Here is a 20,427-nt window from a genome sequence, read left to right as displayed (position 1 = left end):
TCAAGGATAAATTTACAATGTATAATATTTAACACTTTTTCATTATATATGAAATTAATCAATAATATCGATGAAAATAAGATATTGAAGCTATAATATATTACTGAATAAAGCGCAATTACATGTTTGCATAAAACTATATTATACAAATATTTTGAAATAAAGACTTTTTGAAGACTTTACAACATCCAAGTGAAAATTCCAAGTGTCCCTATTCTGGACATATCTAACAATAAGATAACACACACAATCGAACGTATATGTACATTCAGTGATTATCTAGTACAGAACCATAGATGGACATTTTTATAGAACATTTATTATAAATAAAGTATACATTAATATTTATAAATTAAATTAAATACTTTATATATAAATGACAGTAGTCATTAATGTTCATTAATTTACATAAATAGTTGCAAAAAAGTTCAAAACGTTTTACAAATGTCCTACGATATCCTGAATATATATATTCAAATAATAATCCTAAAGCTAAAGACATTTTGTGTTGTCTGGATTATGACCGATTGTCGATATTATCAAGTCTCTCTTTAAGGGGATGCTGACCTTGTCCTGTCTTACCGACAGAACGATATTTTTCTGCACCTTTTTCTCTTTATTGGTTGAATAGAATAATAAATATTTTTCCACGATTAAAGTACATATAGAAACAAAGTTGGAACCTCTCGATTTTATGTATAAAACCAAAAAAATATTTTTAGTTAAACAACTTTTTTTTGTTTTTTACATAAATTTGAAAGGTTTCGACTTTGTTTCTATATGTACTTTAATCGTGGAAAAGCATTTATTATTCTATTCAACCAATAAAAAGAAAACGGTGCAGAAAAATATTGCTCTGTCGATAAGGGTCAGCATCCCCTTAACTGTGTAAATACTGATACAAATAGTTTTTGCGCGATTCTTTTATTTGAAGCCTATTTTTGAGATTAGGTCAGGTCTTTGGTACCTGACAAGTACTTCTGGCCAGCAAGCATAGACCTTTAGTGGTTAGTAAAGGCCATTAAGGGGATGCTGACCTCGTCCTGTCTTACTGACAGAACGATATTTTTCTGCACCCTTTTCTCTTTATTGGTTGAATATAATAATAAATGTTTTTCCACGATTAAAGTATATATAGAAACAAAGTTGGAACCTCTCGATTTTATGTAAAAAACAAAAAAAAGTTTTTTTAGTTTAACAATTTTTTTTGTTTTTTACATAAAATCGAGAGGTACATAAATATTTTTCTACAATTAAAGTACATATATAAACAAAGTTGGAACCTCTCAATTTTATGTAAAAAACAAAAAAAAGTTTTTTTAGTTTAACAATTTTTTTTGTTTTTTACATAAAATTGAGAGGTTCCAACTTTGTTTATATATGTACTTTAATTGTAGAAAAATATTTATTATTCTATTCAACCAATAAAAAAAAAGGATGCAGAAAAATATTGCTCTGTCGATAAGGGTCAGCATCCCCTTAAACCATTGAAGAAAAAGAAGAAGCATTTTACCATTGGAGAGTCGAAAGAAGCTGCTCCCTTTCCGACATAACCTAATGGCGAAGAAGCCTTCCAACTATATGTCGCGCGTCGTTAGCGTCGCGACAGAAGCCTAATATCGACGCGTATCTCATAGTCCCACAGACGAATCTACGCAAATTGTAGTATCTGATCATTAGTATAGCAATATAGTGTATATCGTGTTGCCACAAGTGTGTTGAATGATATAACCCGACATTCAAAACCGTTTTCTTCTTTTTCTAACTCGCGCACGATTCATTCGAACTTAATGTTGGGGGTTCACTAGACTTTGTGTTGCTGACCTCATATATACATATATGTATACAGTGTCGCGATGCAGTGCGCGGCAATCAACCGTTTATTTCGCAGTGCGGCCATGAATGCCGATGATTCTATCGAACTCTGAGTTTGGGAAAAATCGTCTTCACTTCGCCTCGCCTCCTCACTCTAGCTGATCATTATGATCGCGCTGATTCGCGTGCGCCTGTTGCTGTTCTACTACACTATAAGCGATCCCAAGGCAAGAGGTAACGATGGTAGTGTTAGAGTGCGAATAAATTTTCCGTGTCTCTCTTCTCGTTCCTAGTCTAACTTCCTCATTTCCGCTTTGTCTCGTGCAAAATATTAACGACGTAGATTCTGCGTTTCGCTTCCGAGTACAGAAGAGTGCAGAAGAGTGCAATCGCGTATCTGCATCGCACATTCGTCGTCGACGCGAAGGGCGTAGTACCCTGTGACGAAGTATGTATGTGCTCTTGTCTCTGTTTTGTTTTTTCATTAAGGGCAGCCGATACTTTCGGAGCGGTATTCTATATGTCACGAAGTTGGTGGAGAGGCAAATCAATTGACAAGGTTGTCCAAGATAACCTTTTTAATTTTTTGTGATTATTGCAGGTAAATGATCATTTTTTTCATTACTCGAGTAATGCAGGGTGTTCCACCAAAAGTGGCCAGTGATAGACGTTGCCCGCGATATTTAAAGCTAATAAAACTCTTATAATACATAAAATATTTACATTAAATCATACGCGTTGTATTCATTTCAAATAGTGCTACAACTTTTATTATATCAAAATATCCACATTATTACAGAAAAATTATGCATATCTCTCCATTTGTTAACACAGATAGCTTTTGTAAGCAACCACTATGCTCACAGTAGAGTTCAGTTTAAACCATTTAATTTGATATATATTTGTTATGGTTTATTTTTTTAGTTTAAAAGATAAAAAAGGATGGCCACTGTTGGTGGGACACCTTGTATATGCTGTTTGATTTGCCTGTCTTCCGATTTCATGTTAACTGATTACCGATGTAAATATTCAATCTATAGTTTTGAAGAGAATTACATTTTCTTGACTTTTCCTTGAAATCTTTAGCTTTTTTTTAATGCTAGTATAGATCCGTTTGTTTTAATTATATTTTCTTTTAAACACTTGCTGCATATAAAATAAAGTATGAAAGGAACTAAATGTTGAAAATACAGATATATATAAAACGGGTCTAATAGATTAGATTTATATCACAGATCTTTTTTTATCTCTCTCACTTGTGTGTTTGTTTCTTTTTTCTAAATTACTTGCTTGCTAGCAGTCATCTAAATTAAATTGCTCTATAGACTACCAAATCGAATTTCGATGCATTAATTATTTAACAACGAAGAAACTGTCAGATTAATATAAACGTCAAATTAATTTTATAATAAAAGAATTCAAATATCAATGGAAAGAGATATAATTTGCAAAATTATTATATTTTATTTAAATTTAACATTTTTGAGTTTTTAAATGAATTTATCTTATTTTTAAACTTTTAATTAAATAAAGGATAATAAATAATTATTATTTAAATATATTTTGTCTAATTAGAAAATATCTAAATAATTAAATATACTTTAAGTGTAATTATGATATTTAACACTGCTTTAAAACGGTATTTTTCGTTCTATCGGCGACAATTTTGCACTTTATATCTATTATGCTATTATAAATTAGATAAGTCGCTACACTTCAAGTCATAATTAGAAATGGGACGCAAAGTGCAAAAAGCGAAAAGCCGCAAGATCCTTTTAAAATCTAAATCTTGTTAATTTGAAAATAATTACATATAATAATAATACATTCGCTCTGTTAATCTAACGACACTCATGTTTTGATAATAGTAATAATAATAATGATGATGATAATAACGCACAATGACATTAACTCACTAAAGTCCAGAAATCACACCCTAAAGCATGTGAAGAACGACTAACAATAGACAGAAAAGGAGGCAGAAGTCTAATAGACGTACACTTACTACACACAAAACAAATATAAACACTACGCCAATACTTTTACAGTAAACAAAACAGGTTACACGAAGCAATAACACAAGCAGATAGAAACTACACCTCGCTAAACCTAGTCGCACAAAATCATGAATTCGACACACATAACAGGAATGAACACGTACAAAAAATAGAAACATGGGCCCAAAAACAGCTACATCAAAACCAAAACGTTACATAGTGAGCAACAAATGCATAAGCATAACAGACACATACACATGGCTACAGCAAGATAAACTATTTCCAGAAACGAAAGGATTCATAATAGCAATACAAGATCAAGTAATAGCAACCAAGAACTATCTAAAACACATCATCAAAGATCCAAATACATAGGACAACAAATGCAGAAAATGTAAGCAGTTCCCGGAAACAATAGACCATATATCAAGAGGATGTAAATTACTAGCAAACATAGAATATATAGAGAGACACAACCGTAGCCAAAATAATACACAAAGCAATTATCAATGCATACAACAGAACAAAACAACCACTATACTACAAGTACACACCAACAACCATCATTGAAAATGAAGAATACAAACTATACTAGGATATAACGATACACACGGACAAAACAATGAAATTCAATAGACCAGATATTACATTAACAAAGAAAAGAGAAAAATTAACATATCTGATCGACATCTCAATACCAAATGACGCAAATATAAAACACAAGCACAATGAAAAAATAGAAAAATACACACTAACACAAGAAATACAAAGAATATAGAAACAATAAAAAGTATACATAATACCACTAATAATGTCAGTAACAGGCATAACACCTAACACGTTCAAGAAATACCTGACACAGCTAAAACTATTTATATACAACCATGAAGAAGTATAAAAAGCCATCATATTAGAAACTTGCAATATAACAAGAACATTTTTAAACACTACGTGAGAAGAAATTGGACTTGACAGTGTCCCGTCCAGTCACTTCAGAACCCCTGAGAGCGAGGGTATAAAGCAGGGTTGGCATGTTTTAAACAATTTGTTTAAAACTGTTTGATTAAAACATGTTTAAAACAGTGGACACTGTTTTAAACATTTTTGTTTTAAACAGTTTTAAACTACTGTTTAAAACTGTTTAAAACATTGCAATTAAAACATATGATTATTTGAAAAAGAAACTGTAAAGAAAAACAAAAACAAACAAAAACTAATAGACGTGCAAAACTAATGTTGCAAAAAGGTTTTTGTTTTAATTTTTTTAGTTTTTTATCTATATTTATATGTAACATATAGATATAAAAATATAAATATAAATAATGAAATAAAAATAATAAGATAAGTATTATTTTAACAGAATATTTATTTTTGGATATTAAATATATTAAGTAACAATCAATATAATTGAATATATTAAAGACTACTTATAAATTATAAAGCTATCTGCACAAACTATTAAAATCTAAATTATAACACATTGCATTTTATATTTTATCTATTGCAAATAATTAAATAATGTTATTCCTTTAACTAAAAAAATAATAAACATTTAAGTACGAAAAAATGAACGGTAACAATAACATATTGAAATTGGGAATTGCATTGCAGTTATTGCATATTGGGTATTTTTTTAATACCTACTTTTATAAATTTAATTAAAATTAATAACTCAAAATAAAATAAAGAATATATAATTTTATATATTAATAAAGAATTATTACTCAACTAACAATAAGTCAAACGTTACAGTATTAACATTTTCTTTTAACGCAAGCCACCATGTTATCGGTTTAACATTTTTAATGGATTCCTCAGAAAAAAGACGCGAGTGGTCGAACATTACATTACGATTACGGTTACATTACATTACGATTACAGATCAAAGCTATCAAGTGTTTTTTTTGCTTGTTTAAAACATGTTTTTTTTGTTTAAAACATGTTTTTTTCTTACTTTACTTAAAAACACGTATAAAATAAAAAAAACATGTTTTAAACAAAAAAATCAATGTTTTTTGTTTAAAATGAAAAAAACAAGTTTTTTGCCAACCCTGGTATAAAGAGAAGAAGAAAAACTAATAATAATAAAAATAATAATAATACTTTGTATTTGCATTGCACACTTAACATTACAAAGTAACATTTTACTGAATTTAGATACAATTAACCGATATTCGTCATTAAGTTTAGCTCATATTTAATATAAAAACATGAATTTTATAAAAGCTTATTAATTAAAAAAGTGCAATGCAGCAAAGATGTGTAATTATAAACTTGAAAAAATTAATGTCGAACTTAAAGCGTAAAAAATTTATTTTTATAAATTTTCCAATTTATATTTTTAGATTTGTTTAATATAATATTCGTAGAATAGCACTTCCTAAAGTATTATTTGCGTACTGCAATCAATAACATTAAGAATTTATAGGCTCTCGATATTAAATATATATTTGAAAATAAACTGGTTATGAAAGTCCTACGCGGATGTTGGTGCGTCAGTTATAACGCAAATTAATTTTTCGCTAAAACTGGATAATTATGCACGAATTTTACTTAGTACGATGCCAAGACTTTTTCGAAATTATATTAAATCGAGATTTTTAATTCCTATCTTCCCCTCTGACCCCTCTAAAGAGATGTAGACAAGAAAAATATCGGTCTAAAGTCACTAAATCGGAAATCAAACTCAGTTAAATAAATTAATCTCTAATAAATCTATATCCACATAATAAATTTCTTATCTCTTTCTTACATTTTCTGGATATATATATGTTTCGCACGCGCGCGCACGCTGTTTGAAGCAGATTTTGTCTTGATTTACATGCTTCGGTCATTTTAAGCAATCTATAAAAAAACGAATTTTTAAGAATTCTTTCTGTCATATCACGCAAAAATTAAAAAATCTAACGTATTTGAAATTGAGACGTGCATCAGATAGAATCGTATCGTTTATTGCGTGTTGCAAGCATGCATATAAATAATAATACGTGTGTACATTTGTTCTGTTCCGAAGCTCGCCGAGTGTCAATTAATGATGCTAACGTGACGCAAGCGTTCTCGCTTGCACGCTTGACTAGAGCCAGCACGTTAATTTTAGCGTAATGGATCCACGTAAGAGAGATGTACGTTTTTAAATAACTTCTCTAGAGAAATCTATCGCGTTCGTGTTATTCCGAAGCCACCAGATCGATGATGAAAATAACTCCCTCTTTCTCTCTCAATCTAAATCTGGAAGTAAATCCGGGAATATAGATAAAAGAATTATTTATATAAATAAAAGTAAAAAGATTATGAAAAATTTTGAAATGGTTAAAATAGGGGATTTAGAGGAAATTATTATTAGATTATCAAAAAAGAAAGACAGAAACTTCGATTTAAGGATTATAATTATACATATGTTAAAAAAATAAAAAGAAAAACGAAATTTTCTAAATAGAATAGGTAATTTTATCGGCATATACTAGATATATAAGATAAGAACAAGACAATCATAGCACATTAATTTGAATATTTTGTTGTTACTTAATGTGGAAGAAACATAATATAAATTGCAAATAACGCAAAATCGGACCATGAGAGTCACATATTGCAATGTGATAGGCGTACTTAAAAAAGCATATGCTGTAAACACTGCATTTAATGCATAAGACAGAAACTATAATATAATATATGAATATTTATTTTTAGGATTATAAAAACATGTTGTCAAAACAAGAAATTAAGAAATAGATTAAATAGAAAAAAATAGTGGGAAATATATGTAAGTGAAAGACAAACACGACAGGGACATTGTATTACAATTTCGTAGAACACAATGAGTGCACACAAGAATGTTTTTTTTTATTATTTTTTTTTTTTTTATGAAGAAGTGAAAATGTATAATGCCTTACCAGCTGAGATAAAATTCATGTAAAAGAATCGAGCATTTAACTTCTTGCCTTACGATTTTTCACATCATTGCGCGCGCCAAAGTTGACTATTTAACTTTTATGTTGGAACAGTGCGCACGCTAACATGTCCATTGGATAAGCGTCCTGTTTTCCGTTCTGTCTACTTATGTCATTGAATCGAATTCAATGTATATTGTTACAAAAGAGGGAATTAACTAGTATGTGCATGCATTTAGCGACTACACAAATCAACAATGTGTTCGTGACAGTTAAATAGCACTATAACAATCACGAGTCACTCATCTTTTTTAGTTTGGTAGTCTATAACACGAGTGTCTCACTTTTTATTGTAAAGCAAGAGGTTACACGAATTTTAAAAGAATACATTATAATTAATTTGATAAATGTTATTAATAAATTAGATTTGTATTATAAATAGCTGAGAAAGCTCAATCAATCAATATCTGCGCTCGCTCTTTTTCTTTTTCTCTTATTTTCGATGATGAAATCATGAAAAGGTCATGTGAAATTTAAGGTAATACATATTAATAGACTTGTGATGCATGAACGTGTGCTTTATGGTCACTAAGAAAAATATTCAACTTTATGTCAAGCGAGCTTATGAATCAGAATTGCTAAGAGTAACACACGCGTAAACAATATTTCTTTATTTGTTGTCATTAAAGTTGAAATACAAATTGGCAAAATGCCTGTAACAATTTATAAATATTTATAATGATTTGTTTGAATAACTTGTAATCTTACTAGAAGACTAAAATTAACCTATATTTATCATTAATACATTTATTTTGTTTATTTAATTTTTAAATGTTTATGACATGTGCAATTCTTCTCTATATACCCCGATTATTCCTACGTGCAAAGTATATGCGACAATTGACTGCAATTAGCAACGTTATGATTATAGGATGCAACGAAGTCAGTTGAGGGACATCTCATCCTGGATGACACGCCTATTTCCGGAACCTGGAGACGAAAATAATCGGATAATTGAAGGGTTCAAAATGTTCGGTTTGAAAAACACCTCACCCACCAGCACGTTTTACACTGATCTAGAGATTACGGAGGATAAGGAGGAACTTCAACAGGAGGAAGAACATTCCAAGCCACATTTATCAGAGCAACAGAGCACAACCAGCGAAAATGGGAACTCACAAGATTCAGACACGGCAACAAGTGTCGAACAACAATACATCAGACATTCCTTCCATAGGATTGCCAGCTTCGGCGGCTTTCCGCGATTTCAGCCCTTCGTCATGTCCGCTTCCACGCCCGTTGAATGCATAGATATCACGAATCACGAGAAAGCTTCAACCGAAACGTCCTATATTAAAATGTCCCATAGTGTTCTAGAATATAGAAGTAGCAGGTGAGTATAGCTTTGATGAGTATAGCTTTTGATAAAAAAAAAAAAACACTACATATCTTTAACTTGAAAAATTTTTAAACATTCATTGAAAAAAATAATAATTACAGATATGTAGCTTCAGAAAGAAGGTCTCACCAATATACATTAGATACATATGCAGTAAGCGAATCCGAAAGCGAGGAAGAGTCAGAAGAAACAAGATCTTCAGAGACAGACTCTGCCATAGTGGCGGACCATACGGACGAATCAATATCCCAGTCTAAACTGCTTACGAAGAAAGGTTCCCCTGATTCGAAGCGTAAGAAAGCGTTGCATGTGGCGCAAGAACTGCTAGGGACTGAGAAAAATTACGTAAACGTTTTGCATTTGATCGATCAAGTGTTTCAATTTAGGGTCGATCAAGAGAACAGAGCACATCCAATGTTCCCTCCAGAAACTGTCCAACACATGTTCTCCAATATTAAATCCATTTATAAATTTCACAATGACTTTCTATTACCACAGCTCGAAGAAAGAATGAAATGTTGGGATTCGAATCCGAAAATCGGTGATATAATGAAAAATTTCGCGCCATTCCTCAAAATGTATACAGAATATGTAAAGAACTTTGATTACGCCATGAATCTGATAAGCACACTGCAAAACAAAGTGCCCAAATTTGCTGCAATTATTAATGAGATACAAAAGCTCGATGAATGCGCTAAATTATCGCTAGTTCATCATATGTTGAGTCCGATACAAAGGCTACCGCGATATGAGTTGCTTCTTAAAGATTATCTACGAAATCTCACTGAGGACAATCCGGATTACGAAGATACACAAAGTGAGCAAATTTATGTTTTATGTAATTGCATATTCTACATATTTAGATGAATCATAATTATATTAATTCGAAAAATCTTTTGTTAAATTTTAGAAGCTCTAGAACTGGTGTCGACTGCAGCGAATCATACGAACGAGGCAATGAAGAAAATCGATAAATTTAAGAAACTCTTAGAAATCCAAGAGAGTATATATGATGCAACTGATCTAGTCAGTGCAACTCGCGAATTAGTAAAGGAAGGACGTATAGTGAAAATTTCAGCACGTAGTGGCGATCATCAGGAGAGACATCTATTTTTGGTAAAGATTAATCATATTCACAAAATATACGTGAAATCATTCTTTTTCTTTTTTATTCTTCAATTTGTTAAATAATTGTCTTTTATCTTTTTTACAGTTTAGCGATTTATTATTACTCTGTTCAATAAGACTGATACCCGGTCCTATGTACCGATTAAGAGCCAAGTTTATGGTGGAAAACTTACAAGTAGTTGAAGGAGACAATCTAGAAACAGCAAATACTTTTTATATAAGGGACGAAAATAAAAGCGTCGAATTATATACACATGCCGCCGCAGAAAAAGCAGCGTGGTTGGATGCATTGTTCCAAACAATGCAAGAGATTATGAGACGTAAAGCCAGTCTGAAAACTGGTAGTGTTAAGACTTCTTTAGTTAAGGCTGATGATGTAACCAGGTGCATGGTTTGCGAAGTTATTTTTTCTGTGATGAAACGAAAGCACAACTGTCGGGCTTGTGGAATAGTAAGTATTGCATATAATTGTAAATTATATATAAGTATTGTAACAAGTAAATATTGCACTATAACTAAGTTTTCATTTAATAATAAGTTTTATTTAATAATAATAATAATAATTAAAAATCTATGTGTTATTTCTTTCCAGGTGGTTTGTAGTAAATGCTCAAATCAGAAATTATTATTTGAAGACAATAAGAATATGAGAGTGTGCAGATTATGCCATGCTGCGCTCACCCAACCACTTACCAAATCACCATCTTCACCCTCTGGACCGGTGCCAAGTTTGCTGCAGGTATCAGCGAGCGCATCATCAGTATTATCTGGATATCTATTACTGAAAACGCAGGCTAGTAAACCTTGGACAAAACGATGGTTCGCATTACACGTCGATTTTGTTCTGTATTCGTTCAAATCGGAGTCGGAGAGTATGGCCATGACAGCGACCCCTATGCCAGGCTTTATGATCACCGAAGGTACAAAACTGCCCGACGAAGATCCCTTGAACGTGAAAGATCGGATAAGGGCGTTCAAGATGCACCATTCTAGAAAATATTACTATTTCCAAGCATCCTCCCAGAAGGATAAAGAAAAGTGAGTTAGATATTTATATAATCTAATATCTAGTTTATACATGTGTATATACACATGCAGGGTGTCCTGTTTTAAAAATGACAGTCAAATATCTCAAAATGACGGAGTTTTAGAAAAAAATGTATCAGGCAAAAGTTGTAGGGTTTCGAGGGGGACATAATATCGTGACCTAGAATTGCCCTTAAATGGCGTTTTTCAAAGTCATTTAGAGGTCAACCTAATTTTCTAAAATGTGTGTATATACCGGGTGTTCCATTTAAAAAAATATGCTCAAATATATCAGAAACGGCGCGTTTAAAAAAAAATGTTTCAAATAAAAGTTGTTTGGCTTTGAGGGGGACATAAGATAGTGGCAACGATTTGACCTTGGATTGTCGTTTGAAGGTCACGTGAAGATCACCTTCAATTTCTTAAATGGAAATCCCTATTTTTTATTGTATATTCTTGTAGTTTACCTCAAGAGCTTTCCAAAACTCTATATATGAGTTATTTTTTATTAAGTACTTTCCGAGTTATGAGACTTGAAGTTTACAGTATTTTGACATAAAATAAAAAACATTCAGTTTTCAGTAATCTTACTTTAATACTTTTATACACAGAATAATGAGACCAATCAACTAGAACTAGTGTAAAGAAAACACATAGTTGCTTTAAAAAAAAAGTATGTAATTTGCAACATATTTTTTTAAAATCATTTATGTGTTTTCTTTACACTAGTTGATTGGTCTCGTAACTCAGAAAGTACTTAATAAAAAATAACTCATATATAGGGGTTTGGAAAGCTTTCGAGGTAAGCTACAAGAATATACATATAATAAAAAATAGGGATTTCCATTTAAGAAATTGAAGGTGATCTTCACGTGACCTTCAAACGACTATCCAAGGTCAAATCGTTGCCATCTTATGTCCCCCCCAAAGCCAAACAACTTTTATTTGAAACATTTTTTTCTAAAACGCGCCGTTTTTGATATATTTGAGCATATTTTTTTTAATGGGACACCCGGTATATAAGATTTTTTGCAAATGAAAAAATAATTTATATGCGATATTTGTGTTTTTTTTTTGTGATTTTTAGATGGATGTACACGTTAGAGTTGGCTACGAAGGCTGAACTACCTCATTCTACGCAGGTGGGAAACGAAAGCGCACAAGAAAGTCAATTGATGAACGATGTACAATGAATATTCGTACCTTTTTATCTACCAAACTAGCCAATTTTTTATTATCATACTCGTAAATGAAAACGGCAATGTAAGATAATCGTTAGTTAATTAGCTAAATTTAAAATGATGTTAACTTGTGTTTTATATATATATTGTTATCAATGTATACATTACAAGAGAGAAATCGAGTCAATAGCGGCTGCTGCCGAAAAACGCTTGTTGTTTTGTATAATGTTCTGTTATAGTATATTTATAAATATATATGTCGTTCGATCACGATATGCTGTGACGACTGTAATTTACAATAGAAGTCGATAATCGCAATGTTTGAGAAGTTAATTACACGCTTCAGTGATAATATGCTATTTAAACTATGAAAGAATCGATTTTTTTTTAATTAAACGCGCAGTTCTATAATTTTATCAATAAACTTATTTCGACTTATTTCGACTTATTTCGATTATATTTAAAATTCCGTAGTGGCTTTAAATATCTTTAAACAGTTCCTACTAATTATGAATACTAGAAAAATTGCAATTTCTATTGTATTTACTATATTTGCATACAAAAGTGCATTTGAATGCCTAAATATCCTATATACATTTATTATACGTTTCTTGAATTGTACATAGAGAGTCAGTTGAGTATTAAATATGTGAATAGCATTAGTGCCACTTGAAATATCTTTTTTATTCATTTTGTAGTAAAGAGTAATTTAAAAGGATCGTGATTAACGTCACTATTAACATCATTAATAGGATAAATCTCTGTCGTGAAAATTAAAAACATTTTTAAATCATCATAGACGTATATCTATCTAATATACACATATTTAAAAAAAGAAAATTACTACATATCTCTTTTTTGTTAAAAAATTTTTTATAACTAACTTATACACAATTGGAGTCCGATACCGAATTCCAAAGATTTGTGAAACTTTTTATTCTTTGTCTCTGTTTTCGATGGAATAAAGTCTTGCGGATTAATAAAGTTTCTAGAATTGTGATTTGTGTTGTGTTTAGACATATACATAAAAGCATGTCTTCTTTATTATTATCCAATGCCTGGCAACCAAAAACGTGAGAATATATATGTATAATAAATATATTCACCCGCAAAAAAAATGGGCCATCAAACTTTAGTACAATTTTTTGACATCTTTGAATTGCGATATAACTCAGGAAAAAATCATCGTATTGAGATGAACCAAAAAAAAAGCTTAAATTAAAGCTTGAACATTTCTCTTAATAATTCAAAAAACTAAAATTGAATTACAAGAAATGTTTTACAAAATAGCGGACATTGAAGATAGACGTTGAGAAGTAGGGAAAATATGTTTTTAAAATTTTTGCATAGCTCAAGGAAATCGGTTCCCTATACAAAAACGTTGAGTTTTTAAGCTCATTTATTTCCTAACAAATTCTTATTTTAGACATTTTTTTACGACCTATTTTTTGATAAAGTTATATTGTTTTAAAGAAAATGTTCCAAAATGGACATTTTGTAAAATCTGCAATTCAGAAACAAATTATCGTGAAAAACTTTTTCAAAAAGGAAATTTAAGTGTAAACTTTAAATCTTAAAACTTTTTTGCAGATAATAAACAAACAAACAAAATTTGCCGACAACAGATATTTGTTTAAACAAATGCAAAGTTTAACAAATAATTCTAAAAAAAGCGTATCGTACTTATTCTTAGAAAAAACCCGTTCTTCAAAAATATGTGTATGGTACACGCTGATTAAAAATATAATAAATAATGTTAAAGATAATAAAAAAATACAAATCATATAAGGAAGATAAACCAAAAAATATTCAAGATAAAAAATTTGGCCATAAAAATATAAATATTCTAAAAATTTAACTTAGAATATTTTTTATACAAGAAATTGTAGCAAAAATATTATTAATTAAGTTAAATTAAATACAAGAACATAATACGTTCGCAATTTTGCTCGTCATATTTTCATTTAATTTACAAATGTAAGTATCACGTCTTGAAGCAAATACACTTTTGCTACTTTTCGATGAAAGAACATTTGTGATTGGGTCGTCGCCCCGCGAGATTACGTCTGCAAAGACGTTTGATCATTATTAAATCGCGTGTTATTGGACGCGTTTTCGTAATGAACGACCAAAATTATCGATGAACGACAGCTGTTGGCTCATCAGTGATAAAAACGTAATACCTTCACGTTCCGGAACCGAAAGAGTGAACAGAAGATGACGCGTGTCAAAATAAGAGAAGGAAAGAGAACGGGGCAAAACGCAAGATAAGAACGAGAGCGATTTCGTTGGAGGACGAGGAGTAAAAGACGTAACACGGCTAAGTCGAAGTCGAGTGATGCCAAAGTTAAATATAAATGCGGGCGCCGAGAAGAAGAGAGAGAGAGAGAGAGAGAGAGAGAGAGAGAGAGAGAGAAAGAGAAAGAGAGAGCGTCGCGACGCCCATCCTGAATCGATGATCCAGCGCCGGGCCAGTCTCCCGTGCTCCGCGACTCGGTCCAGCATAGAAATCGTTCTCTCACTATCCTCGAATTAATTTTATTCTGCCGATCTCGATCAAATTGCTCTCGATCAAGTGTATCTCCGACAAAAGGAAAAAAGTGCAAATTGGGGAGTAAAATCTGCTTTCGCAGCAAAATTTGATTAATGTCTCCGTGTGTATAAGATCGATCGGTCATCGAAATCGCGTACAATCGTTGGATCGTATTAAGAATTCTTGGATTTACCGGTAATTTTTATTAGATATATCCCCAAAATAAGTGATCTTAATTTTATCGATTCTCAAGTTCTCAAAAAATAATAAATTTTGTTTTATTTTCTTTTTAAAGTACCGATAATTTTTTGAAGTAGAAAATTAAAAAAGAATAGGAAATTAAAAAGAGTAGGAAATTAAAAAAGAGTAGAAAATTAAAAAAGTTATTTCGATAAGTTAAATTTGTGAAATACATATAATTATAATATAAAATGTATCGTTAAAATTATTAAAAATATTAATACTTTTTGAATTTTATAATTTTTATGTAGCCATGTTTTCATATGCGATGATTACACAATGTTGCGTAATTTGAGAACTTTGTTAGTTATTGATTTATTTTATTTATTTTTTTTTTTTTATAATATAATTAGCATAATTACAATCTATTTATTTATTTACGATTTTATATTTACTGAAACTTGGATCGTATAATTTTGTTTGTACTTTATGACTTATGCTTTATGATTGATATAAAATCAAGTAATACAATTCTTGCTAATTTTAACATTAGGTAAATTATTGAGGTTTCTGTGTTATTTTGTAACTATATTGTAACATTTTGAATTATGATGTCAGAAGCGGGAAATCATATGAATTTTTTTCTTGCGAAATACATCAAGATAAATAAGTTTTCTGGATGCGATCACTCATTTTCGATAATATGGATTAATAAATTATGCCAAAAACTCCCTGTTTTGTTATCCTGCATTAATAAATGCGTGTATAATTCATCTGCATATGTACTACATTTGCAACGAAAATAAACATAATGACGATTTACAGCTATTTATTAATTCATAAAAAAGAGAATTTTTGCTGCATTTTACTAATTTATATTATCGAACATATCGCATTGAAATAATAAAACCCATATCATTTTTCGCTTCTGATGTCATAATTTAGTAGGATATGTCAATAAGAGCTTCAAATTGACAAAAAATGTGTTTTTCTTTATTTGTCAAATATATTTTAACAATTTAACACATTTAATTTATAATAACACATTTTATTTGCCAAATAAAGCTAAAAACAAAATTAAATATTAATTAAAATATAATTCTCAATAAGTTTAATACAATTTTTTAAGAGAAAAATTTCTTGATTTTTTAAATTGCAGACTTTTAGTTTTATTTAAGAAAAAATTTAATAAAAAGATGATTTTTCGTGTAAGAATTCAATAGAAAAGAATTTAATATAGTGTGCAAAATATAAAGTTTTTTAAATCTAATTGAGATACTCGACTCGAAGTGCAACGAACAAACCTCATCTACATTATAGTCAAGTCATTGCAAAACTTATTCAACGACACGTAGAGTTTCAACATAATATCGATGATGTCATAGGGTCAATAGATGAGGGTGAGCTCCAATAATAATTGCTGACCGGTAAACCGGTCGATGCAAGCGATTCTGTCAGCGACATTCATACGAAACACCGGTTATTTTTGATCGTCAATTTGGCAGAGATTTTATTTTTGGACACAGCACATCCGAAGTCCTGGATTCAGCGAACCGCTAACGTCCGCGGATGATCCTCGCACTAAATTTTCCAGCAGGTCTGCTTACCCGAACTTTTCTTGTCTTTCGTTTTCTTGCGTGACCGAGATTTCCATGTTTTAAATCGCAAACAATCCGCTATCGCGGATTTAAAATATTAACATTTATACTTCTTTCAATCAAAAAAATTTAGATCAATCAATTATTCGCGAATGATTTATCTCAAGTTTCACCCTTAGTTTATCTTTAGTTTAATATTTTTGATTTATCACATTTCTCAAATTAATAATTCAATTATTTGCAATTTTATTGCCGATTGCGCATTTAAAGCATATAAGTTAAGAATCCTCGAATTACATTCTTAAACTACAACAAATCGTTAATACAAAGAAATCCAAAGAAAATCATACATGAGATTTGTACCTTTTCGCGAGATTGATCAATGCCTCGATGATATTCTCTTTCACTTTTTTTTACTCTTTCTCTCTCGATCAATTTATATTGATTATGATTGTTGAGGTTGATCAATGTCTCGATGATACTCTCTTTCACTCTCTTTCACTCCTTTTCACTCTCTTTTACTCTTTCTCTCTTAATGAATTCATATTGATTATGATTGTCAAGGTTGATCAATGTCTCGATAATACTCTCACTCTCTTTCACTCTCTTTTACTGTTTTACTCGCTTTTATTCTCTTTTACTCTTTCTCTCTTGATCAATTTATATTTGATTATAATTGTTGAAGTTGATCAATGACTCTATGATACTTTCTTTCACTCTCTTTCGCTCTCTTTCACTTTCTTTTACTCTTTCTCTCTTGATCAGTTTATATTGATTATGATTGTCGAAATTGATCAATGTCTTAATAATATTCTCTTTCACTCTTTCTCTCTTGATCAATATGTTGTATTGATTGTGGAATCATTAGATTCTCCACTGTGCGTATAATCGAATTGGCGCGGCCACGATGACGATTACAGTCGTTAATATCCGTGTCAGTTTCTGAAATACCAGACGTAGTCATTGCGAATATATCTGCTGGCTTTTAGGACGCGTGTACAAACGCCGCCCTGGTCGAAAATAGAAATAGCGCTATATTTAGCCGACCTACGCTCGGTATCTAACTAAAAAGCTTAAGACTTTCGGTCTACACGCATTCGGAGCACTTCCTAGACTTCCTTCTTCGATTTTATGGCGTGTGAAATGATCTGGCGAAACAATGGAATGATGAGGCTTGTATTAGGATAAAAATATATCGCAAACGCATGTATCATTAAAAACGTATAAGAACTACATCTACTATTTGAAAGCTGCAATATCATTATTCGACCTAACCTTTGCTATAAAAAAATTGCTACAAAAAATTACTTACTGGAAAATCTTCTTATCTTGATTTACAATATTTATAGGAATATGTATATATATATATATATATATATATATATATATATATAAACACGACGAATGCGATAATATGACTGAGATGAAAATTATAATTTAACGCAATAATCTCTGATGCATTTGATACGTCTGGCTCAAAATTAAATAGAGACTTGTAAACACACGCACATCACTATCGTTTCCAGTTGCCAAGATCTCTGGTATCAATGAACTCTTACACAAACGGAATCTTTAGAAATAAATCATACTTAGTATGCTTCCAAAAATAATGCAAAACAGCTCTCAAAATTACTACGTTTATTAACAAATGTATATATTTTGAAAATTATATTTAACAGTCAAAGAAATAGAAATCCAATTGATATCAGATTTAGTTTTATGATTTCTGTTTATACATGTTTCCATTAGCCCTACATTCTCTTATCAGCTTACTCTTTGATATTTTGATATTATATGTATACATATACTTTCTTTTATCATCAATGTGTAAGAGTTCATAGGCAAATCAGGATTGGGAAAGTTACTTTATAATAAAAGTAATTCGTTACCTCTCAAATAGAAACGAGTCGTTACAATTTCCGCCATTTTATTTAATAATAATACAAAATCAAGTTAAACACTCATAATGTGCATTTTAAAACATTATTTTCTATTAAAATATAACAAAAGCAATATAATTTTGATAGTGATACAAAGTGTGTAGGTAATAATTTTGATAATAATAATTAATTCTGAATTAAAAGATTTTTAAATGTTGTAAGTGTAAATAAAAAAGAATTTCTTATTGTTTTAAGGTAGTTTGGCAAAAATGATGAAAATACAGATTTTCTTTAAACTTGCAACAAAACTAATTTAGATATTAATACGTAGGTGTGTTAAATTTGGATTCAATTTACCGTATATTTTCCGAGATATGATCATTTAAAATTGACTGTTTTTCTGTATTTGACATTACGTTTAAGTAGAAAAACTAATACTTGGACATGTATTTGCAGTGTTTGCTGTTATCTAAATAAAATTATATAGATGATTATCTAGATGAAATTTTGGCGTTATCTTATCTTTATATAGATAATTAAAAAATGTATTATCTATATCTGCATCTTAGATAAAAAAAAGTGTTATCTTTACTAAATGATCTAAAATAATATTCAGATAATTTGATTTAGAGTTTCATAGCACATGAAAATATTTTAAGTATAGTAGAACTTGAGCAGTAAACGATAAAAATTTATAAATAAAAAACTATGAATATATTTTTATATCTCTTTTATAATTTCCATTTTTTTTATTTTACATTACATTTTTATTTATTTACATTTTTTAACTGTTTACATAAGCGATTTTAAAAATAATATTATCTGGAAGTTATCTAGATGAATCATCATATAATTTTATCTTTTATCTAGATATATTTAAAACAAAATCATCTTCATCTTATCTAAGATAAATTTACATATTTTTATCTCATCTTTATCTAGCTAATTTTAAAATCATCTAAGCACAACACTATGTATTTGTTAGTAGCAAGGAACCTAAATTTAAATCGAAAATTTGAGCAAAATTAATTGAAGTTTTAAACAAGTGCATGTTTTAAATTTCAGCGATACTGACCGTACGGTATCAGAGTATGATAAATCCAAAAAATTAAATTTGGTTAATTTTTTTAAGTATGCCATTCCATTTGTTTTTTGGTTAACATTTCTTTGCGTTTTTGCTTCTGTTCTAATACTTTTTTTTAATAAAACGCTCTTTATATCGTAATTGCGACTTTCCATATTATACTAAAATTACAATATTCTTTCACAATCACAATTTCATAATAAGAATCGTTACAACATAATATTTTTGACGTTTTTACGATTAAATGCGACGGTGCTACGATCTCCGTTTCGAAAACATTACGCAATTCAAAACACTATTTCATTTTTTATAACTTTTTTATTTTATCGGTTTTTAATATTATAAAAGAAGCAATAGTGTTTAAAAATATGTTCTTAAATTTAATATAAAAGAATTCATCATCTATTGAACTTTATTTTTCAAAGTCTAATTTTGACTAGCATAGTTGGGAAACAACTACCTTAAGTTTTCTTTCAATAGAGTTACCAAAAAAAAGTTAACGATAATGGCATTACAAAGTACGCGTTACAACCCTAAGTAATACATATGAAGATAGTCACACTAATTTCAAGAAATTTTTGGCCACGTGCCACGTCGAATAGCCGACGTTATTACGCGATCCAGAGAATCTTCAATTAATATCTTTAAATTCATCTATGAATTTTATTTTCTGGAAAAATATCACTTACCAGGCAATTGTCAGATCATATTGCGTTTTA

General features: G+C 30.1%; 1 protein-coding gene across 4 annotated transcripts; it reads left to right on the top strand.

Annotated features, from left to right (window-relative positions):
* Positions 1-1,589: 1,589 nt before the first annotated feature.
* On the top strand, positions 1,590-12,871 carry LOC145940616 (FYVE, RhoGEF and PH domain-containing protein 4). Of its 4 annotated transcripts, none has more exons than XM_083045960.1 (7): positions 1,590-2,042; positions 8,631-9,092; positions 9,200-9,915; positions 10,009-10,214; positions 10,312-10,677; positions 10,819-11,264; positions 12,340-12,871. In XM_083045960.1, exons 2-7 carry the CDS (start codon positions 8,632-8,634, stop codon positions 12,443-12,445), a joined length of 2,301 nt encoding a protein of 766 aa, XP_082902086.1. In that variant the 5' UTR covers positions 1,590-2,042; position 8,631; the 3' UTR covers positions 12,446-12,871. The 4 variants fall into 4 exon arrangements, with proteins under 4 accessions (XP_082902086.1, XP_082902084.1, XP_082902087.1 ...); XM_083045958.1 differs by having other exon boundaries at positions 1,590-2,049; XM_083045961.1 differs by lacking the exon at positions 1,590-2,042 and adding an exon at positions 2,077-2,263.
* Positions 12,872-20,427: the final 7,556 nt, after the last annotated feature.

Source organism: Prenolepis imparis, unplaced genomic scaffold, assembly GCF_030444845.1.
Source record: "Prenolepis imparis isolate NDT839.2.m4 unplaced genomic scaffold, iyPreImpa1.0 SCAF_9, whole genome shotgun sequence".
Lineage (NCBI taxonomy): Eukaryota > Metazoa > Arthropoda > Insecta > Hymenoptera > Formicidae > Prenolepis > Prenolepis imparis.
This window is presented reverse-complemented; position numbering and strand designations above follow the sequence as displayed.